The sequence below is a fragment of the Vombatus ursinus genome, unplaced genomic scaffold (assembly GCF_900497805.2).
Source record: "Vombatus ursinus unplaced genomic scaffold, bare-nosed wombat genome assembly UNPS02005459.1, whole genome shotgun sequence".
NCBI classification, from domain to species: Eukaryota; Metazoa; Chordata; class Mammalia; order Diprotodontia; family Vombatidae; genus Vombatus; species Vombatus ursinus.
Window position 1 is genome coordinate 8,107,235 of NW_020945237.1, and position 27,001 is coordinate 8,134,235.

General features: G+C 40.3%; 2 protein-coding genes across 2 annotated transcripts in view; one reads left to right on the forward strand and one right to left on the reverse strand.

Moving 5' to 3' along the window:
- Positions 1-3,501, forward strand: part of PTER (phosphotriesterase related) — a 53,195-nt gene extending 49,694 nt beyond the window's left edge. Inside the window, 1 exon segment of the mRNA XM_027847813.1 lies at positions 3,291-3,501. Within this exon segment, the coding sequence (XP_027703614.1) occupies positions 3,291-3,501 (211 nt within the window).
- Positions 3,502-5,830: 2,329 nt separating this feature from the next.
- On the reverse strand, positions 5,831-14,165 carry C1QL3 (complement C1q like 3). The gene is made up of 2 exons (XM_027847944.1): positions 13,578-14,165; positions 5,831-7,092 (listed from the first exon to the last, which is right to left on the reverse strand). The coding sequence occupies exons 1-2, from the start codon at positions 14,163-14,165 to the stop codon at positions 6,913-6,915; spliced, it is 768 nt and encodes a 255-aa protein (XP_027703745.1). The 3' UTR covers positions 5,831-6,912.
- Positions 14,166-27,001: the final 12,836 nt, after the last annotated feature.

The window sequence follows — 27,001 nt, forward strand, 5'->3', positions numbered from 1 at the left end:
ATCAGTCAGATCTATCAGACTGTGGATTGACTGCCTCAGTCATTTTGCAAATGTGTTGTAGGCAAAGAGAAATATTTTATTTCTACAGGCATTCTCTTCAAATATTCTAAAGCCTTGAATACTTTAGTCCACAATGTGAGTAGCCTTTCAGGATAATTAATTTCTTGTCAACTAGCTTCCCTTTTCCCACAGCCTGTTTGTAGCTGTGAATATTCTCTTTATCAATGCACCTTTAGGGAAGCACCCGCAAAGTTTCCAGTGTGGATAGGAGGTGATTTCTAGAGGGAATCCATCTGGAGGTATTGGGAAGTGAGCCAGAGTTCCCCCATGGTTCCTTTTCTAAGCCAGTGGGTTCAAGATAATAAGCTTGGTTAAAAAAAAATTTTTTTCTGGTTGCCAAGAGGTTAAGGAACCTGACTCAAATGTACCTGGGATGCAACAAAAATCACCACCACATCTTTTGAGGAATTCATCTTTTCCCCATTATATTTAACTAAAATCGAAGCCCTGCTTCGGGCTACCCTATCCAATTGAACTGTTGGTTAAATCATTAGAATGATTTATTCTGGCATGTTAACCCATATCCATTATATAACTCCCTTTTATCCTACCATTTTCAGTCCCTTGGGGTCCTGATTTCCATAACTAATCCAGTTATTAGTCTGGTCCAAACTAATTTTAAAGCCTGGGCACCAGTGGATTTGGACTCTGGTCTTCATCACCAGAAATGTGCTATGCCGAACACCTGTTTTCAATCTTACGCTCCATTTCTCAAATCTTATTATATCACTGGCTTTTCACACTTGGTGTCTCTCTCTAATATTTGTTTGCAAATTACTAACTAATTTGTCTCTCTATAATTACTGTAATTTTTTTTAGCCTCATCTGTAGCAATCCCTCCCTCCTGGTGTCATCTCTGCCAGGCCTGTTCATTCCACAAAATGGCCTAAGAAGGGGGAAGTTGGTTTTTTTTTTTTTTAATGTGATAAAGACCAGGCTGCTGTCTTCAGTTGCAAAAGGGTTGTTCTAGGAAAACTGCGCTAGTATCTTTCTCATGGAAGTATCATGTGAGATTAGCAGTCTCTAGAATCGTGACTTAGTAATATCAGACTGAGTACAAATTGAACCCTGCATCTATTTAGAAAAATACCTCATCTTACATGAGATATTTCCATATTCTCTTTTACTTCACAATTTTGTTATTTCCATAGCTTTTCTGTACTTTCAAGGAGTGACCCAAGTCACTTTGCCATCATTAACCAGCCTCATAGCAGCCTTGTACAGTAGAAGGGTGTTATTTCCCCCATTTCACAGATAACGGAAAAGCCATGGCAGAAGAATGAGGGACCCAAAAAAGCCTGAGGCAAAAAAAAAATAGGACCATCCCAATTGTTTATTTATTTAGGTTAGTAAGTTAGTTAGTTAGTTAGTTAGTTATACTGAGACTCTGGCCATCAAATAAAGCTATAGTTATGTATGTTAGTATATCAGTAACAGGAAGATTTCTAATTTATTTTGCCCATTGATATGAATCGTGTGTATGTGTATATAGATTTGTGGAGGAGAGAGAGGGAGAGAGACAGACAAAGACAGAGGGATAGAGCCAAATTCTCTTTTTTCAGAAAGCCCCATAAATTCTCCAGACAGATAAATCCCTTTAAAGGGTATTCTCCCCAGAACTTCTGGAAGACTAAGCTACTTGGGAAAGGGTTTCAACAGGTTAACTAGGACATGTATGAGATAAGTAAGGAAGCTGAACTTGGAGTCATGGGTTCTGAGTTCAAATCTCAGGTTCACCACTAACTACCTTTGTGACCTTGGACTAGTCACTTAACCTCTGTGGGTCTCAGTTTCCTCGTCTGTAAATAAGGGAGGTGGGCTAGATGACCTCTAAGGTCCTGTCCTTATGACCTCTAAGGTCCTTACTTATGATCTTATGACAAATTCTTTGGATATATGTCTGGTCAATCACTTGCTAGGCATGGCTTCCAGGTTTTCTTAGACTACCTGAGATTTGTCTAAACATTTGGTTGACCTGCAAGTGAAGAATTTTACCTATGAATGCGAATTTATCTTTTAAACCACATTCCCAAAGTTCACAGGTCATATCTTTTTTGAATTGCTGGTAATGGTGCCCCACACCTTATTTTGCACCAGAGTGGTTATTAAATATAATGAATGTGCTAGAATACCTTTAGCCAGAGCTAAAGGAGTCAAGGGATCATTTGAAAACTTAACCCTGAAATAAAGTCGCCAGTCATCTATTGTTCACTTCTGCTATCTAGACAATCACAAAATATTCCTCCAAATCTCCATTGTCTCCAAAGTGATGTCTTTTGACATCAAATACGCTCTTTCAGCCATGGCACGGATTGTCCAACCTTCGCACAGTCACTCAGCAGTTGTCTGAGGTTAACCCATTCAAAAAGTGGCAGTCCTAATAAGCAGAATGGAGAGAATCTCTCAGATCATTCTTAGAGCTATATAGTTGGGAAGCTATTGTTCATTCATCCATCTATAAAATATTAAAAAACCTATTAATTATTTCAGAAATCTTGTTGAGGCAGAGGGAAGATATCATAAATTTTTCTGGGCCAATTTAGCCCGACCCCCAAAGACTACCACTAAATCAGAATTCTCATCGACTTCAAAGATTGTTCAGTACCCAGACTCCCTGTGTACACTAGGGAAAGATAGATCTGCCCTCCATTTTTAAAGCTACTAAATTGACTGTCCTGTTTACTTTAAAGCTTCCCCATACTGCTACCCAATTTTTGCTTTAATAAACATTTCTCTTGTTTCTTTATGTGAAGCATGAATGGTCTGGTCCTCTAGACCTCTTAACATGCATTGATTTTAAATGCAGAAAAAAGATCGAGGGAACTGAGAGATCGCTGAAATTTGGGAAGGAGCAGGCCTCGGAGAGAGGTGACTTGAATGTAAAGCCAGATCGCAATATCGCTGGTGGTATGCTAAAGTGGTCACTCAAGGCAGCATCACCTATCAGAGGCAACCCCTCAGGCAGGTTTTGGGACATTATGCCATAAATAGCTGAGGCAAGAGTGATCGATTTACGTGCCCTGAATCCAGATGTTGTCTCTACCAGAATTCAGCAATATCATCCTCACAGCAAAATATTTATTAAGGGTCTCTTACAACATGTGCAACAGCAAGGAGGCACTATCCTTTACCATAAGCAAAATAAGATTCATGAATAAAAACAGTTACAAAGCACTCAGAAAATATAAAATGCTAGACAAATGCCAAGTAATATGTTAACATTTTTGCAGAGGATAGCTACTGGTGGATGAAGGCTATGAAGACAAACTTCTGGTTGCTCATGACATACATACTAAACATTGGTTGGTGAAATATGGGGGTCATGGCTATTTACATATCCTCACTGATATAGTTCCTAAGATGTTAATCAGAGGCATATCTGGGGATGCAATTAAGAAGATATTAGTAGAAAACCCTAAATGATGGGTAACTTTCAAATAGCCAAATCATTTCGGAATCTTACACATGAAACTTACAAAGAAAATCCAATTATTTGAAACCAAGCCAGTTTGGGGGGGAAGGTGGGGAGAGAGGGAATGGTGTGAGTATTGGGACAAACCTGTGGGAAATAATCCAGAGCTCCTCAGGGCTAATAATCTTTCTTTTTATTAGAATAATGAGAGGTTTGCCTTATCTCTGAATCTGGCTACCTCTAATACCAGTTTTCCTTAGTTATAAAAAAATTTTTGAGAAATACCCGTTCCCAAACAGTGATTTTAATCCTATACTTAGCAAATAATTGGATTCTTTTGAAGATTCATCAGCTGTACTACTTGAGAAAATTTAAACTGTTTCCAGTTAAATTACCCCCCTCTGGAGCAATTTAAGGTTTCCTGTAATATTGATGATCCTACTAATTATCCTGCTGTTCTTTAATTAATGCTTAATGAATAATATGGCACTATAAAGTAGCTTCTGTAGCAACTGAACTTGAGATTTTAAGTTTTTTTCTTCAAAAGAGACTATCACATTGCTACCAATTTACAAATGCTTTAGAATATTTTAAATGAAATATCCAACATATGTTCTCTCTCTCTCTCTCTCTCTCTCTCTCTCACACACACACACACATACACACACACACACACACACACACATGCCAACAATAAAAGCAGGTCCCTCTCTTCACTGAATTCAGAGGTACGTATTTGTTTGGTTCTAAATTTTGTTCTCATGCTTTTGGAAATGTGTAAACATGAACCACATGGATACTCACTTTGAATTATAAAAATGCAATAATAAAAGTTGAAATATATTACATAATATAGTTTAATGAATTATCATCATTACATGTATAACAAAGGCCACAATTTAATTGGTTTGTTAGATATGATGCAAAATAAATAAATAGATATATAAATAAAAGAAATGTTTGCCTTATACATTTTCCCATTTCTTTTGTGTGTTTTTTATTTGAATATTTTTCTCTGGGCCTAAACAGGGGTAAGCAATGGTTATTTATCTGAAGAAAAGGTCGTATCTATTAAAAATGACAGTCTTGATTTTTAAAGCTTGGAACCCCGCTCTGGGTTGTTGGGTTTTTTCCCCCCTGTGGAATGAAGTCCTTTTATTAACTCCTTGGTGTACGCTACTCCCGAAATAAATCTTTTGTTTGAATGCTTACTTTTCTAGTTGATACACACACAGCTTCCCCAAACCTTGCTTCCAGTTTCCTCTGTAGTAAACATACATGTCCACAATTATGAAAGTCTCCTAAGTGGAAGGGAAGTCCATTTTAATTATTTTTTTTATGAAATAGCTTAGCATTAGAAAGACCTAAGAAGATTAATCATTGTACTTGGTGAGTATCTTCAGGCTTTTTCATCTGGTAAAGCATGGTGTTTGATCAGACTGGGGCACGTTCCTGGGGGAAAACAGGAACTATAAATAAATATATTGATGAACAACAATACTGCTTTTTTGAGATCTTGGTTAGGCTACCTTAGACGTTTACTGAAAATGACCATAGCGGAGCTATGATGATAACCCATAGACTTGGAATGGAACTGTTCCAAAAGAGACAAGCCAAAGACACAAACTAGTTTCTTGGAAAAAAAAAAGTAGAATGGACACGTACAGTTATTTCAGCAGTGAAACAAGTGGGTTAAATTTTTTAAAATTTCTGTTTCTAAAAGCTATTTGTCAGAGGATCTTGAAAGGCAAATAGCAAGGAATAGATTTTTCATCATTATGGGGGAAGTTGTTTGACGGTTCAGTGTATGACAACGCGCACTTTATATCTTTCACTTGGTAGATTAAAGAGATGGCTTTTGGCAGTACGTGTTAACCAGAGAGGCTGGATTTTGGCCTGTTACTGCACTCAAAGTCTACATTAGTGTCAGTTTCAGTCCACCTCTGAAACAGGAACAAATTGATGGCTCAAATACATGTAATACATCAGCACTGAAGGAGAAGCCACTTTGTTACTGCGAGCCTAATGTTAATAGTCTATCACAGACTCCAGAATAAACTCTTGGTTTGAATATGAGAGGAGTGGTCCAATAGGAAGGAAAACGTGCTCCAGGCCATCTTTAACCTATGCAAAATAATATTATCTTTTTAAATTCTTAACAGGAGCTGTTTTCACTAAGAACTGTTGTTTTGGTACTCCATACATTTTTGACATTCAAAATAATTCAAATACCATGTATAGTACACTTTTTTAAAAATGTAGTTCTCTAGACTCTATATCCACTGTGCCTAAGCCACATATAATATATATACATTATATATAATGTACGTATTATATATAATATATATTGTGTATAAAATATATACATCTTGTATTGATAATATGTCTATCTGTTAATTTTGAAATAACCTCAGGCTACAAACTTGTAGTAAGGGTTTGAAGGCATTACAAACTGTCCCCTTGGTAATTCATGCAGTGGCCCAAATTAAGCCTTTGTACATCAATAATCTTTTGTTCCATCCCAGGGCATGAGGGGTGTGGATGGGGAAGAGGACGGCAATCTGGATTTATACTGAAGAAGAAATGCTTTTGCCTTTTGAAGGAAGTGTAGAATTTTTTTTTATATGGACTCAATATTTATATTGACAAGATGAACAATTATGAAGCTATCTAAACACTGTAGATACTTACACAAATTTCTTAGCACATGTACAGGACAATTCAATGTTACATTCTAGCTCTGTTTCTAAAAATCATCATTAGAGGGAGGGGAAGACCAAATTAATAAAAATTAAACTATGTGGCAATAATACAAGGCTTGAGAATTACTTCCCTCAAAATCTAGAACATTCCAGGTTAAGGCTTAAAGCTGAATCACTCTTAAGTTTAGGTATAACAGTAACAAAAATACAAGGCAAACAATTTCTTTGGAAAGAAACAGTATGATTTCCCTCGAACCTTTCTTTTTAGCATAAAATCATCCCTCACCACACTGTAAGTGGCCTCCAGGTATCATAATTAGCAGGTAAACTCACAAGAACCAAAGCTGACATATGGATAAAAGCAGCAATACCATAATACACCAAAGTATCATATATATTGAAGAAATAATTTAGTGTAGTAGATTTTTCTATAAAAAGTTGTGATCTCTATAGGACTTCATTCACGTGGACACTAACATTAAGGAGTATTTGCTTTGGCGGCGGTAGTGGATCACACATCTGCATATCTTGCTTTTAATTTTTTTTTTTAACATAAGGTTTTTTTCTGAGTTGTACAGATGTGAGTCAGGTAGCATTTGATTTCCCCCCTCCCCCCAACACACACACACTATTGATGTGCCCCACTGTTGGTATCCACTGGGATTCTTGATTCACAGGCATGAGCCATTATGGATCCATTGCTCAGATTCAGAAGAAATAAGCTTAGTTCCTGAATTATCAGTCCGCATAAATAATAAATCCAGAAAACGTGCTGTATTTGTTGTTGTTTCCTCCATGTGCTTTTCCTCCATCTAACTTTATGTAGACTTCATCTCCTGGCTCCAAATGAAGAACCACACTGTTACTGGCATAGTCGTAATTCTGATCAGCATCCTGAGCAATCGCACTAGCACGGACCTACGTGAAACAGACATGCAATTAAAATGATTGTTAAAAACTTAGAACGCTTTTTTTCCTAGTACTCAAAAGACCTAGATTTAAATGAGAGTTGTGGATTCTCTATAATTACTCTAATGTGACCAACCGTGGCATGGAAATTGGTATATTTAGTCCATAGCAGTTTGTTACTGGAAAAGAATGATGTCATTATACCATGGTTTCCACTCTCTCACAGTCCTGTTGCACAAATCTTGAGGACAGCATTGCTGTGAGGCTTCATTCATTTCCTTGTCAGTTTTGACTAATAGTTATCATCACCATTGTGACATTTACTACTTAAAATAATACAAAAACAATTTTTCCTCTTCTTTGAAAAAGTTCCCTCCTGTCCTGACTCCTCTCACCCATCCAATAACTCTTCTTGAAGTAAGAAATAAAAACCACTTAATTTCTCGAATTTTAATTTAAACCATCATTAACTAGACAGCCTGGCGAAAGGCCAAAAGAATATGAGGCTATTCATGCCCTCATTCCATTAGTCTTCACTTTGGAATTTAGCACACTGCTTGGCACATTGTAAGCACTCAATAAATGCTTGCTGCCTTGGGGCCTTAGCACAAAATTCTGTAGGATTCATGATAGAAAAAAATCCAAGGAACTACTTGGACTTCAAAAAATAATAATAATAAAACAAAAATAATGTGTATAAGCAAACCTCAAAAAATATATTTTGAATGGACTAAGCAGATTCTAGAGAAGATTTTTTTCTTTAAACTAATGATAACCAACAGATCTGTTGGGTCCTCAGAACCTTATAAATATAAAAGAAAATAAACCTATAGTATGGTCTCAGAGTTTACAAAAACTTGAGATGATGATGATGGTGGCGGTGGTGGCAATGGTCAGCATTTATATAGCACTTTAAGGTATTCGAAGTACTTGACACATTATCTCACTTGATCTTCACAACAACCCTGTTATTATTATCATGCTGATTTTATAGATAAAGTGAAATTCAAACGAGACTTTGTGATCTGACCAGAGTCTGAGGCAGGATTTGACCTCGGTTCTTCCTTACTCTAAGGCCCGAACTCTATTGCACCATCTAGACAAGCTTTAGACACTGACCTCATTTAATATCTTTGGTTAGGCAACCTAAGTTTGTTTGGAGTTCCCTATTTCTATATATTGATCCTTTTGAGCATCATAGTTTAGCCAGGCAATGCTGGCATATCCCCTTAAATCAATGAATTAAACCGAGCATAACCTAAAAGATATAAAATGAACTAAATTCCCATTATTTAAGGGCTCTACATGGCTTTGAATGTGAATTCTCTAATTGAATGTACTTTTATCATTTGATGGCTGTAAACATGTCATTTCCTTTTGGTTTTCAACGTGTAGGCTGCTCATGAATCGGGTCTGTGATCTCATTAGTGAGTTGATAGGCATTTACAAACAGTCAAATTGCCCATCACATCAAGTGATATGAACATTCTGTCACATCTCCAACTCAAATGAAGCTTTGCCTTCATTTAGTTCTGTTTTGGTTCAGCCTTGTAAAGCATTTCGGTAAGCATATTTGTAGGTGATTTATGACAGTAAAACATCTTCCTCTTTGTGACTAGTTACTACCTCCTAAAATAATCACACCTCCCCAAGTAAAGGACCTGGGGATGAAATGCCTTTGCAAGCCTCAACTAAGCACTAATAGATGACTTCGGCAACAATATGCTGGATTTTTATCATTTGGCAAATTGGAGGGGGAGGGGCAGGAAATGACCCATAAGTCAAGAATTTCTTTGCTTTCCTTTCAGAGTTGAAATGATGGATTTTCAGATTTAAATTTTCATGTAGGACGACACCACATTAATGCTGAAATGTTAAAAGAGGAGAAATCTCTTTGACATTGCTGAACTCAAAAAGTAATTTGAGTAAGGAAGGGAGTGGGGGGGTTAGAAATCTTTCTAGGTATCACATACCAAAGGGTAAGAAGAGCCTAAAGGCAGTAGAACAGTTTAACACTATACAAACTTGCACTTATATTTCTTATGATGATGGCAATACACCATATGATTATACTTAGAAATATTCACTCAAATATATACACCAATTGAGTAGCATGATCTGTTTTGATCATTAAATAATAATAATTGAACCACAGAACATTTCTTGGGAATTAATTACCAGCTGGAAGGAGTTGATCACCTTGAGTCACTAACTCCATCTAGTCATTACTCCCCAGAAATAAAAAAAAAAAACCACCTATAGGATATTGCTATTTGGAACAGATATTAAAAACAAAAACCAAAAAGACTAGGTTTTAATGGATGGTGAAAAATAAATTCCATAATAATTCTTTGTACTATTGGACAGAAAAAAAATCCATTCATGTGTTTAGAAATACAGTATATAACTAATAGCTGTTAATACGATTTACATAACATTTTATATTTGGGATAATATGCTTAAGTATATTTTGCAATTTGTTGGTTTAAACATTAAGTGCATCCTCTAGAAGGGCATTACAGGGCTAAGAAATCATTCTCTGTATTAAAATGACATGATTTATAGGCAACAGTCCTTAAGATATACAGCAATTTCTATTCAGTTGTGTATCCCCACAAAATCCTGTAAATGCATTAGTGTGATCCCTGCATTCCAGCATTTTACCCCTCACAGATTTCCCTTCCTTTGTTTGGAAAAGCCAGTGCAATTTCTTTTTAATGTCTGAGAAGAATCCCATAAGACTTTAAAATACTCTGCTACAAGACCTTCCAAATTAAACAAGTATCATTCTCTAGTATGCTTGATATCATTTAATATGCCTGCCCACCTCATCATATTGCAAAGGTATAATGGGACCTAGAAACTGCAAACACATAGGAGCCAGCTCTGTGACTTCAGCAATTCTTGAAGCTCTCAGACTATTAAGGGTAATATATTCACCCTGCAGATGACTTTGAATTCCTAAATGTACACTAATTTGGATGTTTTCTCAGGGAACATGATGCTTTCTTCACGTTCAACCCACTATCACTAGTATATCCCTGAATGTAATCCACCATCTTTTCTATAATGCATGCTACCTAAGAATTTGCTTTTGTCTTCCAGCATTTCCCAAAGTCTATAAAAAGATAACAAATATACTACAGTAATCACACCAATAACTATCTCCCCACAAAAAGAATCATCTTAAAGATAAGATCAGGTACTTAAGTTAAATTCTAAGGAAAGAAAAATATCTGTATTATTAAATTTTCCATTTCTGATCTTTTTCTGCTTTCACTTGTTAGTTTATTTTGGTTTAAAAAGCAGAAGTAGCACTTTCTATAGAATAGCAATCTTTTACTCTCAAGGTTTCCTGCTTAATTGAAGGTATACAAGGATTTTTTTTTCTGGGTTTTTTTTTTTTAACTTCACTTTGAATAATTTTGGTCTTAGCCTATCCTAAACAGCAAAAGAGGCAAAATGTAAAAATAAATTTAAGCTTATTTGGTGAGACAACCACATCAAAACCCCAGCCATATTCCTTTTAGTGGTAAGTTTATCAAAGTAAAAATGAGTTATTTTGTCATCATCTTATTATTAAAGGTTTATCATTAGAGACTATATTTATGGCAGACATTTGCTAATTTAATTAATTGTTACTGAAGTCCTCATAATTTCATTTTCATATTACTTCTGATGAATCATAAACAAAAGGTTAAGTGGCATATCAGATTAATTTACTGCCTTTTGATGTTTCCTTCTGTGATCCTGTATCCAATACAGAGCATAAATGAAATGACTCTTATAAGGTTCTGGTACAGTAGCCTTTCTCTCCTGGAACACATTGCATTTTTTGTTTATTTTATTATCATTATTATTATTTTTTTGCCTCTCAAAATCCACTTAATCCATGGAACATGACGCTGATATGGATGCACAAGTTTCAGTTCTATGGACATAAATTAGGTCAGATCAAAAAAGGGGATAGCATGGAAAATGGTTCTAAGAAATTATCAGAATGCTGTATAATTTCAAAGGGGGGGGGAAATGAAGGAAGAATACTTTTGTGGAATTCCTATCACATTTTCTGCCAACAACCTGAACTCTACAACAGGACCCAATTATTTCAGAACCATACTCTAAATCTACAGTAATCTGCTTACAACTATATGGATTTTTTGCTTTTTAGAATTACCTGTTGCATACATCTTGCAGAATTAACAAATCTAAATGATTTAAAGCATTATACATTCTACACATCGACATATATGAAGCCTGGCTATCTGTTTTGCCCTCTCTTTCTGACTGTACAAAAGAGGCCCATATCTGTGAAACTCCACTGATGTAATAATTAAAAACACTAAAGTAATTAGCCTTTGGAAGGGGGGAAAGGTTTTAATGAAACCACTATAATATACACAGGCTTAGTAGGTTAGAAATCAAATTTCAACTATTTTAAATGGATTATTCCTCTATTTTCTGTTCTGCCAGATCTCTAAAAAAGTGAATTTTTAAATGTTTTAATAAAAGCTGAATCTTATTACAATCATGAAGAATCCATTACATATACTTTGCTTAAAACTTAATTTATGTCCATAGAACTGAAACTTGTGAATTCATGCCAATGTAATGTTCTATAGATTAAGTGGATTCTGAGAGGCAAAAAAAAAAAAAATTAAACTAAAAATGCAATGTTTTAATGTTGTTTTTTTTTGTTACCTCCACTTATGCTACCTATCACACTTCCATTTAGGAGGTAAGTGCTTAAAAATAATGCCTACTGATTGGTTGTTATAAATGTAAATATACCTTTCAGGATATCATAACACCCTAAAAGACATATTTTCTTACAATGAGTCATGTCGCCTTCAGAAATCTACCTATAACTATCTGTAGAATCAGAGAAAAATTTTATTTATTTTAACATTATTTTCATTCATAATAATTATAATACACATCCCGGGCAGTGCCTCCTGGTGGCAGTTTGCCTCTTTTTCTATTCCTTGGGCCCTGAAGGCACTTTAAAGAAAAAAGGCCTTTGTCCTTTTTGAACATCCAAGCCCTTTTGGAAAGGATTGCGATTTAGGTATCTATCATCTGGCTTTTGTTTTCTTGGGGCTGAAGGGGGAATTAATCGAAGAAAGGCCTCTAGTGTTGGGGGAGAGAGGAGAAAGGGTGACTTGAAGCTCTACTTTGAGCAAATGGCGGTTCCAACCCATGCCAGAACAGTTAACCTAGGGGAAGTGGAGGGTCCCCATTAATTGCCACCTAATTAACATCGTGACTTTTCTCAAGACAAGACGCCTAGCGGGGTGTTGCAAGGCCTCTGAATGAGTTGGCTGGGAGGGAGGCAGCCGCGTATTTTAAAAGCACCGTCGTGGATGCGTTCCTTAGAGCATCTTGGAAAAGAAGATTACAGCATTGTTTTCTGTCTCCAGCCACGGGACTGCGCACGATTTCCGTTTACAGCAGCAGTTCACTACTGGAGTGAGAGTGAAAAGCGCTGGAAGCACCAGAGTTCGCCCCAGCCAAGTGCGAACCCAATTCCCCGAAGACTCTTCTGCCTCTGTGCTTGGGTAAGGCCGCTCCGTCTTCCTGGGCTCTCCTACTCCCACTCCTAATGCAAACGCGCGTGGGCGGGAGGAAGCCCTGCGCTCAACTGGCCTTAGCCCTGGGCCCCGGCAGGAGACTGGGAGGGGATGAAGCTCTTCCTCCGGCGTCCAGGGCACAGGCCGGGCGGGGTAGCTTAGCGCAACGTGCGCTACTCCTCTCGCGTCCCCGCAGGCCCGCGAGGCGCGGTGTCGAGCGCCCCACGGACTTTCTGGCCTTTCTACTTTTCTTCTTCCTAGAAACATCCCCGGTCTCGTCCTTTCTCCTTCCTCTCCCCAAAGTAAGGGTTCTAATTTTTCACACTTAAAGAGCCTTCTCCCTTCCTTTGTCCTAGAAGGCAGCGTGGGTCCCTTTGGCCACCAGGTCAGGAACCCGTCAATCTCCTGCGCGCCCCTGCTCTGAGCATCTTCTTGGGACTTCGCTTTTTCTTCTAGGGTTGATAGTCTCCGGTTCCCGGGAGAACCAGCTTGTCTTGTAGGTTCCGGCCCCATTCGTCCCCTTTCTTCCAGATGATACAGGTCCCAACTTTTCCACCCTTGGGGAACAACCCCACGCGCACTCCCGCCCCTCGGAATGCTCCTGGATCTGACCTCTCCTGGGCTTGGAGTTTGGGGGTGGAGGAGTTGAGCTATCTTGAAGCAGTCTGGGACCGCCCTCTCCAAGCTGAGCCGTAGTCTACCGGCCGTCGGAAAAATTCCACCCCTTTCCCAATCCTAGGAGCCCTCAGTGAGACAGTGTCCCCTCCAGCCGTCTCACTCCTGAGTCCTGGTTACGTCTCCCCTTCCCCACTTCGTTTTCCATTACCCCACCCCCCAACTTGACTTCGCAGATCTCTTCTATCTTCACCCTCCTCCCTTCCCTCGAAGTCCCCCCCTCTCTCCAACCCCACTTTCTTTTCTCACCTGGTTGTTTTTGCAGAGATCAGCCCACATGCTGGTGCCATCCCCCCCGCGCATCAGGACGTGGTAGGTGAAGAAGTAGATGCCTGGGATGGAACAGGTAAACTTGCCCGTGGTCGGGTCGTAGTGGTTGCCCAGATTGGTGACTACGTCGTCGAACTTGAGGACCTCGTAACCTTCGTGTTGGCGCTTAAGGCCCGCGTAGAAGGCGATTTTGGGTACGGTGCTGTAGGTGGCGGCGCTGATGGCCCCGGCCGCGTTGAGCCCCGGAGCCCCGGGGGGCCCCGGCAGGCCCTGACGGCCCGGCTCCCCCTTCTCTCCGGGCGGCCCCACGGGGCCCGGCGGCCCGGGCTCTCCGGGAGGTCCGCGGGGGCCGGCTTTGCCCGGCCGGCCGGCTTCGCCTTTGGGGCCCTGGATGAAGGTGGGCAGCGATTGCATGAGGCCCCGGTCGGGGGTCGCTGCCGTGCTGGGAGCTTTGGTGCCCCCGTAGGGGTCGCAGACCATGCGGCAGGTGCCCAGCATCTCGTAGTGCGCCGACGTCCCCGCCGAGCTCACCAGCACCGGGATGAGGATGACCAGCAGCAGGACCATCACCACCCCCAGGGCCCCGGCGGCGATCAGGCGCCTCCTGCTGCCCACCAACCGGCTCAGCGCGGGGCGATCCTCTTGTCTGCTTTTGGACAAAATTTTGAAGGCTGGGCGGGGACCTCCTCAGAGCCGAAAACGACCCCCTACGAACCCCCGACTCCCTAGGGCCGCCGAGCGTCCGGCAGCTCTCCTCCTCCTCCTCTTCTTCTTCCTCCTCCCTGCTGTGGCTACTGCTGGGGAGGGAGGGTGAGAGGGCGGGAGAAAGGTGACTTGAGTTGAAGTCCCAAGCTGTACGGGGAGGGGTGGCTGAGGTTGGAGGGAGGGGGGAAGGGTGACGAGGGCGCCCTCTCGCCTGCTCCGCGCCCCTGCGCCCCTTCGCACCTGTGGCTGCTGCTGCTGCCGCCGCCGCCGCCGCCGCCGCCGCCGCCTCTGCCAGTGAAGCTTCTGCCGCCGCTGCAGCCGCTGCAGCGGCCCAGGGAGAGGGATCGCGGGGCAGAGAGGAACCGCCCGCCTCCTGGGTACCACTGAAGCCTCTCACACTTTTATGCTGCTGCTAGTCATCGACTTCTCCCCTCTTTTGCATACTATGCCAGTTCGAATCAACTTTCCGTCTGAAGTTGCTTCCCCCCCCTTTCCTGTCTCGTTTTCTTCTCCTGAAGATCCTTCTTCCCAACCCACCCCTCCCTCTTCTTCACCCAAGCACAACTCCAAGATAGGCGCACGCAGGGTTGAGAGCGCGAGCTCAGCCGTGCAACTCCCGGAGCGTGCAAAGCCAATTGCCTGGAAGGAGCAGCAGCAGCGGCAGCAGCAGACGCAGTGCCGGAGCCGCGAGGAGAGGCGGCGACCCCTTGCCTCCTGCTCCCACTCCCCTTCGAGGTACTAGAAAGCTGCGACGTGGAAGAGAAGAGCAAGCACTAGCGAGGAGAGGAGCGCTTCTCGGCCGGGCACACAGAGAGACTGAGAGCAGGATTCTGCTCCGATGCCACCTGCCAGGAGAAGAGGAGGCTGACAAACGCGCCCGAGCAATTTATAGGCACCCAAGGCACAGAGGAAGGGGAGCCGCTTTGGCATCACATTCCAGCATCTGCTCTACTCTTCCCACTCATAGGGAGTTTGGCATTACTCTGACAATGTGGGGATTTTTTTCCCCTTTTTTTTCTTTCTCTTCAAAAGGATGAACAGTGAAATCCCAAACACTCCCCTTGCTGGACCTGAGTGATGACATCTCGCTTACTTGGGGAGGGAGCGGGGGGGGGGGGGGGGGGCTGGGAGGGACAAGACAGCTTTCCAAGTCGCTGAACCTGGACCGAAGGGTCATTCCTGCCTTTGCCCTCCGTTCCCTCTACCAGGAGCAGCATCTGAATAATGGAGGTGAAAGGGCTTGGACCAACAATATTTCACCAAGGCCTGACTTCCATACCCATCCAGTGTTATGTGAAATAGCTTTTTTTTATTTTTTAATATAAGCACAGCCCTTTAGAATTTTTAAATGGCACAAGTGAAAGTTCTTTTGAAAGCACCTGGTTTTGCTGACAGGCTTCTTAAAAGAAGGAACTTTGTTTCTAGCAAGAAAGTTAGCATTCTAAACTTACTAAGGGTGCTGAAGTAACTCACTGTAGTTGGGAGTTAAGTCATACCTGCCATAAAGGCCAAACATTTTACATATATGGGACAGGTTTGTCTTTCCCCGTGCTCTGGAAACAGTGACCAAATCAAGCCCAACATTCTTCTGGAAACAGTGTGACATACATACACATGCATTGGAGTCAGACTACTGAGTGTTTCTTTTGTCCATGGATTTCATTTCTTAAAAGAATTTGGGTCCCTAAGAAAGTGACTGTTTGGCAAGCTGCATTCAGAAGTCCTCAGACAAAGCAGTATATCACAGGGCTCTGGAAAGGTCTCTCTTTGATACAGATACAGATATGTAGTTTCCATAGCAGATTTCCCATGTGTGTCGGGGGAAGGGTGAAGAGGAAGGGAAATGAGAAGGGGATGAGGAAGAATGGGCAGCTTTAGTGTGAGGTCAAAGAATAGTCTGAATTTGTAATATTAATGGAAGAGTCCCCAGAGGGGATATTAAGCAAGTTATCCTACCAACAAATACACAAGACACACCAAGAACAGCTTTAAATAAATAAGCAGCATTGATTCCTAAATCGTACTTCATTCAGGAGCAATGGACGTCAATCAAATGTGGATGACATTTGCTTGTCAATACCAGAATGATGGCTGAGAAGATGGTGACTTATTACAGCAAGCCAAGAATCCCAAATTAGAATCAGGAACAAATAAGATCACCACCCCCAAATAATAACCTCCTGGTGATGATCAAAAGTCTGTGATCTTACCTGTGATGTCTAGTAGGAAAAACCTTGTTCCCTCTGCTTTGCACCTTGCCTCCCTCACCCTGATCACTTTTATTTGGGAGTTTTTTTTTTCTCCCTGTTCCATAACACAATAAGGTCAAACGAACAGACAGGGAAACAAAGATGCATTGATTCTTTTAAGCAGAAATGTCAGCAACTCCTTTTCCTTTTTCCTGGGAGAATCGGAGCTAAAGAGTAAGGCCAGTAGGCACTGGGATGGGCTGGGTCACCTTAGCTTCCTGCCTAGCTGCTGACAAAACCACTGTTCTTACAACTTAGAAATATTCCTCCTTATCTCTTCTAGTCTCTTTCTTTTCCAATGGTGGTTTTACTTGCATGGATGCATGCATGCAAATATAATTTCTGTGTGCATGGTCTTTTGAGCAGATACAAGATTCTTATGTTACTCTTGGCCCCAATATATTTCCTCATGAATACTTTCCTGGAAAATACCCCTCTTCAAAAAAATGTGGGAGTATATAAAGAGGCTATTCTTTAAAACATCAACCAAAATACATCTACAAAGCCTGAGTATTGCCAAGACTATACAGGTGGTAGAAAAAGGGAGGGGGTAGTGAGGGATAAAAGGGATACTAGTGGGAACAGCAGTTTTAGAACTAGATCCATAGAAAGGGTCTGCAGACAATATATTCAGTATTTCTCCAGTGAGAGTGGAGGAGGTTAAAGCTGTATTGCCCTATGAGCTAGTCTGATCTGGGTCATTAGTTCTTTTGTCCTCCCTCTTTCACTGATACCAAACTCAAGTTTTGTTATCAATTTAGTACCCTCATATCTGAAAACTGGTTTAAGATTTTGAAAGGGACTTGGAGGTATTATTCATTCAGAAAATATTAAGTACCTACTATGTACAGATCACTCTTACCATCCTCGAGGGAGTGGGGAGGGAGAGATACAAAGTTTAGATAAGACAAAAATCCCTGCCCTCGTGAAACTTATAGTCTAGTAAAGAAAGACACCATCACAGAAAAATAATACTGAATGTTACATGAAAAATGTATTACAGAGAAGCAAGATAAAATGCTGTATTAGTTCTAAGGGGGAAGGCAGAGTGAGAGAGTACAAACTTACCTAACCCCCTATATCTAACTGGCCCCAGCCATGCCTCCTAGGGGTATCCCATTCACCAAAGGGCATATTACCATATGCCCTATCACTGTTTAGGTGCCCCCTTTCCTGCTCCACCCCTCCCCCCAGACCTCCTCCCATATGCATACCTTTTAGTCAGGGAACAGTAATCAGATCAACTCTACCATGAGAAGATGTAACAACTGACTGCACTATGGCTCCACTTACTATCCCAGTGATGTCCCACACCAAACTCCCTTCCTTGGCTACCACTGCCATACATGTCTTAGTTCCCCAATTAGAACATAAGCTTCTTGAAAGCAGGTACTATATCATCTTGTATTTGTATCTCCAACTCCTAACAGTTCACAGATTTGCCTTTTGGCCCTTTTGGTACTTAAATCCTTTCACTTAAAGTTATCACAGTGCAGAGAGATCATGGAAGGCTTCATGAAAGAGACAGCATTTGAGTTGGGCTCACAGGCAGGTAGGAATTCAGTAGGTAACGAAGGAAGGGGGGAAAGGACCTTTAAGGCACTGAGGACATTAGAATGAGAGAATCTACATGGGGAATGTCCCAGGAGGCACTGGGTATGCTGAGTTGACCAGAATATCAAGTGTTTGGAGGGAAAATAACATGAGATAATATTGGAAACATAAAATGGAGCCACATTGTGGATAGCCTTTAATGAGCTGGGCAAAAGAGTTGGAACTTTATCCATCAGATGATAGGGAAGCACTCAAAATTTTAGAGGAGGGACATAACCAAATATGTAGGCATATTTTGGCAGCAGTGTGAAGGACAAATTGGTGATGGCATAGACAGTCAAATGGGAAGACCACCTTGATTGCAGTTTTCAGTAAAACTGGCTTCAACCTACCATTGCTATCAACACCTAGATTCAGTTGGAGGAAATGGGCAGCTAGGTGGCTATAGTGAATAGAGTGCTGAGACTGGAAGGAAGACTCATATTCCTAAATTCAAAATTGGCCTCAGATGCTTACTAGCTGGGTGACCCTGGGCAAGTCACTTAACCCTGTTTGCCTCAGTTTTCTCATCTGTAAAATGAGCTGGAGAAGGAAATGGCAAACCACTCCAGTATCTCTGCTGAGAAAATTTCAAATGGGGTCAGAGAGAGTCAGACAGGACTGAAAAAAAATGACTGAACTACAAAAACAACAACTGGGGGAAATAAGACATGAAACTTGACTTACGAATGATAGGGTCCATTGATACACGGTCTATTCAAATGATAGGTCTTCTCCTCTACCCCAACGCTTCCATCCAGAAATATCCTCATCAACTAGCCTGGAATCAGCTCCCTTAGTTATCCTCCAAGCACTTTGTGGGCTGCCTTGTAGGTTAAGCCTATTCCTAGTTCCCTCAGGAACATTTTGGGTGGCTCTGAGGCCTCAGAAGTTTCACTCAGAAAGTACTCACGCTTTAGCTCTTGTTCTGACAGTTTGAGTAACCCATCTGATATGGCATATTACTCATCCTCTTTATATGTATATAATAATAGAAAATGTGTCAATTAAAACAATATTTGGTTTTCTCTAGGCCTCCTCAGAATACTCTTTTTCTTTCCCTTCTCCTTCTTAATGTTAATCTTGGAAATGGGCATTGGGATCCAGTTTCCTTAAGGGTGGCTGGCCTTTTGCCAGTGGGCTATTTCACCACACCTTCTTTCTTGTCTCTTTTCTTTAGCATTTACCATCTCTTGGCCCCTCAATGATTTTTGGCCTCATCAAAGCCAAGCATTCACCTTTGTCTCATTTCCTTCCCACTTCTTTTGTTCTCTCTTTATCTTTCCTACCACTTTCTGAAAGTTCAACTGATCCTAAGTGGATACCTCCCACTCAGGCATGCACTGCCATCAATTAATATTTACTGAGCACCCACTGGCAACATGGCACTACTCAAGGCTCTTAGTAGGCAAATAAATATTTAGTCATGAGAGTGATTGCCACATCTTGCAGCAGTTAACCAGAAATAGCATTTGTATCAGATCAGGCAAGAAAATAATGGAAGTAACTGGGATTAGACCATAAATCAGAAACAAGGACCCAAAGCTACTTAAAAAAAAAAAAAAGGAAAACACCCCTTGGCTTGCATCCATATAATTTCATGTTTGTTCCCTATATCTGGAAGGGATCCACTGTTCATGCTATCCCTCTTCTTCAAGTTACCTTGCATTTATTGGTGTATATGCAATATGTGGGAGGCAGTTAGGTGATTCAGTGGATAGAGTGCTAGGCTAGAATCTGGAAGACCCAAGTTCAAATCTGGCCTCAGATACTTACTAGCCGTCTGACCCTGGGCAAGTCACTTAATCCTGTTTGCTTTAATCCACTGGACAAGGAAATGGCAAACCACTATAGTATATTTGCCAAGAAAATCCCATGGACAGTATTGGGGTGCTATGGTCCACAAGGTCACAAAAAGTTGGGTATGACTGAAGGACTGAACAACAACATGCAAAATGTCTCATTTTTGTTTTTGTATCTTCAGAGCCTAATAAAGTGCCTTCAACATGGTAGGTGCTTTATAAATGTTTGCTAAATTTCATTGAAGAAAATGAATTTTGGAACAGCCTTCTCCAGAAATCCCAACACATAGCGAAAGGTCTCCAGAGAAAGCATAAGGATTGAATTGACTTGGAGAGACCATCCATTAGATTGTAAGCTCCCCGAAGGCAGGTACTATCTTTTACCTCTTTTTGTATCCCTGTCACTTAGCAAAGTACCTGGCATATTTTGTTCAGTCAATCCAGTCATGTTTGACTCTTTGTGACCCCATCTGAGGTTTTCTTGGAAAGGATACTAGATGGTTTTCCATCTCCTTTCTCCAGATCATTTTATAGATGAGGAAACTGAGGCCAACAGGATTAAGTGACTTGCTCAGGATCACAGAGCTAGTAAGTATCTGAGGCCAGATTTGAACTTAGAAAGATGGGTCTTCCTGACTCTAGGTCCAGCACTCTATTTATGACGGCACCGCCTAGCTGCCCAGCTGGCACATAGTAAGCACTTAATAAATGCTTATTGACTGACTGATCCCATGAAACATGTCTGGGTCTCCCTAAAAGGAGGGGCTCTGCAGCCAGCTTTTACAGGTATCTGGCTCAGTGCTGAGAGGAGTCAGTCATTTTAGATGTTGAGTTATTGCCCTGTTTGGCCATGGAGCAGAAGGAGTTGCAGTGGATTTTGTAGAAGTGACCCCACCATCACTTTTCACTTTGGGCAGCTAATAGTATCAAGACCATTTCAAGCTTCAAGACAATAATGGGGATAAGGGGGAAAGAGTATTACCTAACTCTACCCCATTAACTACACCACCATTCCTGTTGTCATTTCCATGATAGATAATGCATACATCCTGCTTAGGCAAGATGGAGCTTGCGTTTGAGGATACCTCATCTGTGTTTGTTCTTTCATGTTCCTAGGTGAATGAAAAACTATCCTGTGATGACTATGTCCAGTCTTGGAGGTGACCTCCAAGATGTCTGGAGGTCTTGAATCTTTTTATTTTTTTTGCCAGAGCTGGCTGGCAGCCCAGGGAGAAGACTGCAGCAGCTTCTCTGTTGCTCTTAGGGAACACAGTGCCAATGAGACAATGGGCCCAAGCCTGGTCTGACTTCTCAGAAGACTTGGATGTTGAGGTTAGACATTGTACAGCCAAGTTAATATGTAAAATCCTAATCCAGTGACCCTGGCCTCCTAGCTGTTTTATGAACAAGACACTCTATCTCTTAGCTCTAGGCACTTTCTCTGGCCCCCATCCTCTGCTCCAACTAAAACCTCCCAGACTTCCTTAAAGTCCCAACTAAAATCCCACCTTTTATAGGAAATCTTCCCTAACCCCTTTTAATTCCAGTGCCTTCCCTCCATTAATCATTTCCTATTTATTCTAGGCAGTGAAGTGGGTAGAGTGCTGAGCAAGGAGTCAGGAAGACCTGAGCTCAAATCCATCCTCAGACACTTAATAGATGAGAGACCCTAAGCAAGTCATTTAACCTCTGTTTGAGTCAGTTCCTTCAACTGTACAATGGAGATAATAGTAGGACCTACCTCCCAGGGTTATTGTAAGGATCAAATGAGGAAATAATAGTATAGTGCTTTAGCACAGTGCCTGGCACATAGTAAGTTCTACTTAAATGTTAGTTATCACTATCATTATCATCACCATCACATCTAAAACTTGGAACCCCAAAAGAAAATAGGGTGGAGGAAGATACCATCAATGAGATCCTAGATCATAGATAGGTCCTCCAGGAATTAACCCATAGTCTTGACAAGTCAGCCATATGAAGATGAATGGATAAAGGCAGAGTACCAAACCAGCTGCTATTTGACTGTGGGAAAATTCCAAGCCAGAGAAACATTTATAAGGACACTGTTAAGCCCAGCAGCAAATAGATCATCTTGGCAGGCAACCATCAGAATTGTGGTAAGTTGGGTTTGGTTTTGTTTTTTTTTTTTTTAATTTTCCTTGTAAGTCAAAAGTATCATGCAGTCTGTGAGGTGAAGACACAGAACCACAAATAGGTAGGCCCTGGCAAAAAAATAAGAGCAGCTGCCACCCCAAGGGCAGATTCTGAATGGCATTGGTAGAGGAATCAGCACAGGTCATTCTGAAGTTTACCCAGTCACGTTCATGCACAGGAACGGTAATCTTGTTAGCAACATCATTTCAATAGTAACGACAATGGTCCAAAGTGTATATTATGGCCATCTGTACCTATATGTAAATAAGTATATAGACATTACCCAACTACAGAAAACTAGTTAAGTATATTCAAAATCACTTGAAGTACAAATACACAGTGGCTCCCTAGTACTTCCAGGATCAAACATAAAATCCTTTTTTTTTTTTTTTTGGCTTTTAATGTCTTTCATAACCTATCCCCTTCCTACCTTTCCAGTCTTTTATGCCTTACTCTCCTCCACATACTCTATGATCCAGTGAACTATTTTGTTGGATAGCCTTCCAAGCTTATATTGGTCTGATCGGCCACCATTGGACAACTGTGCCTTGACCCTGACATAATGATGTTATTTTAGTCCATGTCTGTTACAAACGACAATAACCAACACTATGATCCATTGACATTGGCCTCCTTGGAGTTCCTTGAACACCTACACTCCTTTGGTGTGTGAATTTTTCTGATTGTTCTCAATGGCTGGAGTTTCTTCCATCCTTGTGTCTACTTCCTGGCTTCCCTGGCTTCTTTCAGGACCTAGCTAAAATCCCACTTTTTGCAATTAGTCTTTTGCAGTCCCCCATAACAATACTAGGTAGGGCCTTCCCTCTAAGACTGTCTCTAATTTATCCTGTGTATATCTTGTTTGTATATAGTCATTTGTGCATTGTCTCTCCCATTAGACTGTGAGCTTCTTGAAGGCAGGGTTTGTTTATTTTTGCTGAATTATATTTGTCTTAAGTTCAGTTCTTCCCCAGCACTTTTGGGAATGTGCAATTTTGTATTGTCATTAAGCAAATGATCGAGTGCTGGTAACATGCATCCAAAAAGCAAAATTTTCCCCCGCCTGGCCTTCAACTACACTTTAAAATCTTAAAACACAACACCAATCAATCAATAAGCATTTAAGCACCTACTATTTGCTAGGTACTGCACTAGGTGCTAGGGATATAAGTATAAAGAATGAAACAGTCCCTACTTGCAATGAGTATAATTGTATTTTATTGGAGGAAATAACAAATACATATAAAATATATGCAATATCAATATAAAGTGAATAAATACCAAGTAGTTAAATATAAGGTAATTTAGGGGGTAATCGAAGTTGCAGAGATCAGGAAAGACATCATGTAGAAAATGGTGCCTGAGCTGAATCTTAAAGGAAGAGAGGAAATCTCTTGAGCCATACAAAACAGCACAACAAACAGTAAGCACTTGACTTATGTATAAAGCTCTGTTCCAGGCACTGAAGGAAATATACGCTTTAAGCCAAGACATAATTCTTGACCTCAAGGAGCTGCCAGTCCAGTAGGGGAATAGGAGAGTAACTTAGATAGTTAACATAACTGTTGTTGTTCAGTTGCTTTTTCAATGTTCAGCTCTTCATGACCCTTTTTGGGGTTTTCTTGCCAAAGATACTGGAGCGGTTTGCCATTTCCTTTTCTAGTTCATTTTACAGATGAGGAAACTGAGACAAACAGAGTAAAGTGACTTGCTCAGCGTCACAGAGCTAGTAAGTATCTACGATTGGATTTGAACTCACGAAGATGAGTTTTCCTGACTCCAGGTTTGGCACTCTATCCACTGGGCCACCTAGCTACCCAAGTACATTACAAAACAGTGTTATTTGATTTTTGAAGGGGTAGGTCATTACCAACCATTGCATCATATCCCTGAAATTGGTGATTTGCTTATTTCACTTTCACCCCATTATGCAGATGGATAAATTAAAACCAACAGAGGTGAGATTATTTCTCCTTAAGGGAGGCCAGAAGTGGGAGCTAAAAGTATTAGAGTTAGGTCTGGACACAGCTTACAAGTCATCAGATCTTCTTGAAATGTACTTTGAAAAAATTGGTGGAACAAAGGAGCCAAATGCCTGTAAATCCCACTTCCAAGAACAGAATGAATGGGATTTTAGACTGAACCACAGAGAGTAAGATAAACCATGCAGGGTTACAATTCATTTTCAAATAAAAATTGGGAAAGATGGCAATAAGGATGCCCACTGGTATGACAAAGCCTAGCAAGAAGTATTTCTAAATAAATTTCATATATCTGCTTCTTTTTAGTTTTTAATCTGAAAAGACTAGTCAAATACTAGCTACAGACAAATTTTTTTTAACTATTTAGAATATCTGTATCCAAGGCATACATATAGGGTTTTGACCTATGAATTACTACAGATTTTAAAAAAAGCATTGCTGTATGTATAAAGCCACAATCTTAAACAAATAGGAGCTTAACCAAAGTACATCTGAATGTGTGATTTCAAAGTCATAAAATGATTGCATATAACACTTGACAACGATGTACATAAATACCAGTAACTACACATATAAAAGATTAATACCTTCATGTGTTCTTGTGTATTGTAAACACTAATATGCATACTGAAAACATATCAGTCATTGAATGTACCCTTTGCCCCATATTTAAATGGTTATTTATATAATCACTTGATTCGTTTCAATGCAAGCAGTTCCTTATGTTACCTTAAAACAAGTAGATTCCTCTTGTTATCTCATGATGTAGAATATAACAGTCTAAAAAAAATAAAGCTACGTAATACTCAAGAGACAGCTCATGAAGCCTCTGGAAAATTGTGAAAATATAATACAGCACTAATTTTAATAATTTGTTAACCCCATTTAAATCTATACCTAGATGCAGAATTACGTATCTTACAATGCAAATGAACTTGAAATGATTTCAAGGAATGGTAATTTCATCCCTGTGATGGGTGTATTATTTACCCAAGACCAGAAACCATTCAAGTGGTAACACTTTCCTATCAGGGAAAGATAAAAGCAAACCATTCTTACAAAGATATAAACAGTACATAATAGGAAAGAGGAAATATTCTTCAATTGCACAAAAGAGGATGGGATTAGGGAGCTAGATAAAAATGTAATAATAAATGCAGGTGGTACAAGTTGGTAGAAGAGGACCTGAATGATAGAAAAAAAAATTGTTAGTTATTTCACTACATGCTACCTTAATGCAACATTAAGTGCTGCATTTAAATTTATATATGGGCATATGAGCATGAGGAAGGATTTGTAGCAGTGAGAAATAATAATTACAATGCTGGTGAGTGTCATTAGAAGCAAACAATCAAGAAGGATGAAAAGAAAAGAAAACAACCAGCTTCTCCAAGCTGTCATATTCCATTTTCTTCCACCTTCTCAAAGCCTCCAAAACCCTCTTCCCATTGTTATCCCAACCCAGCGATCTGGTGGCATGATATACTGAGGTCCTTTATATTCATCAGGAACCTGATGGATGTGCAATAAGAATAGATAGCTAGGAGTGGGACACTCCAAATTAAAATCCTAAGAGTGGTGTGTTGGTCCAGAGATTCATTTTTTTGCTGTCACCTTCTTGATACACTCTTCCCTTTGTTCCCTGATTATTAATTTTGGAGTCATCAGTGATGCAATTTGTTTCACAAATTGAAATTATTTTAATTATTCATTTCTGTAACTTTGTGTGTGTGTGTGTGTGTTTTAATTTAGAGTAGGGAAGAGTTTAAACAGAGTTCTCGAAAATGAAGAGGTACCATTAACATACTAAGTGGCCTCTTTGTGGAAAACAGCATATTTTAATATAGATTTCAGGTGTTTGAGTAGAATTTAGCTATGATGAAAGAGTGTGTATATGTTGGGGGTGGAGTGTTGAGGCATTAAAGATAAAATATACAGGAACACAGGTGAAAGATGCATTTTGTTCTCTGAAGAATGGATGTCCTATTCATAGAAACAGGATATGTGCTGGGTTTACCTTGCTCATAGCAAATCCTGACATTAAAAGAACACTTGGGCAGAACAAAGCAGAGTGTGGCTTTTAAGTCTAGAAGTTGTTTTGACTCAAAATGATATGAGCAGTGAAAGAATTTACAGAGGTAGTTCTATGGGGAAGAAAAATACACTGGTTAGCCTCTGTGGCTTTATGATATGCAGTCTCTATTTTTGTAGCCCTATACACATTTAAGCGGCAGCTAGGTGGCACAGTAGATCGAGCACTGGGCTTGGAATCAGGAAAACTCATCTTTATGAGTTCAAATCTGGCCTCAGACACTTATTAGCTGTGTGACCCTGGGCAAGTCATTTAACCCTATTTGCCTCACTTTTTCTAATCTGTAAAATGAACTGGAGAAGGAAATGGCAAACCACTGTAGTATCTTTGCCAAGAAAATCCCAAATGGAGTCACAAAGAGTTGGACATGACTGAAACAACTCAACAACAAATATATTTAAAAGCAGCCAATCATGATATTGGATTTTGCACTGGACTAACTTGTATTGAGGTCAGATTTTTTTCATGACAGAAATTTCATTTCTGTAGTCAAGCAAATGAAAACCAATATACTCAAAGACATAGACTAACACTTGGATCCAATGCTCATGTATAACGGGAAGAATACAAATCTTGTAGTTAGGAGACTAGGATTCTAGTCCTGACTCAGTCCCTAATTTGCTGTGTAATGTTGGGAAAGCCACGGGACCTCAGTTTCCTCAATTGTAGAATGAAAGGGTTACACTGAATGAATTGAGCTATATGAATGATGAATTGTCTAAATGAAGAACATGATGATTGGACTCCATGACTTCTAAGGTCCCTTTTAAATATAAGATCTTATGATATCATCAAAGATATAAAGGTTTGGAAAAAGTGGTGG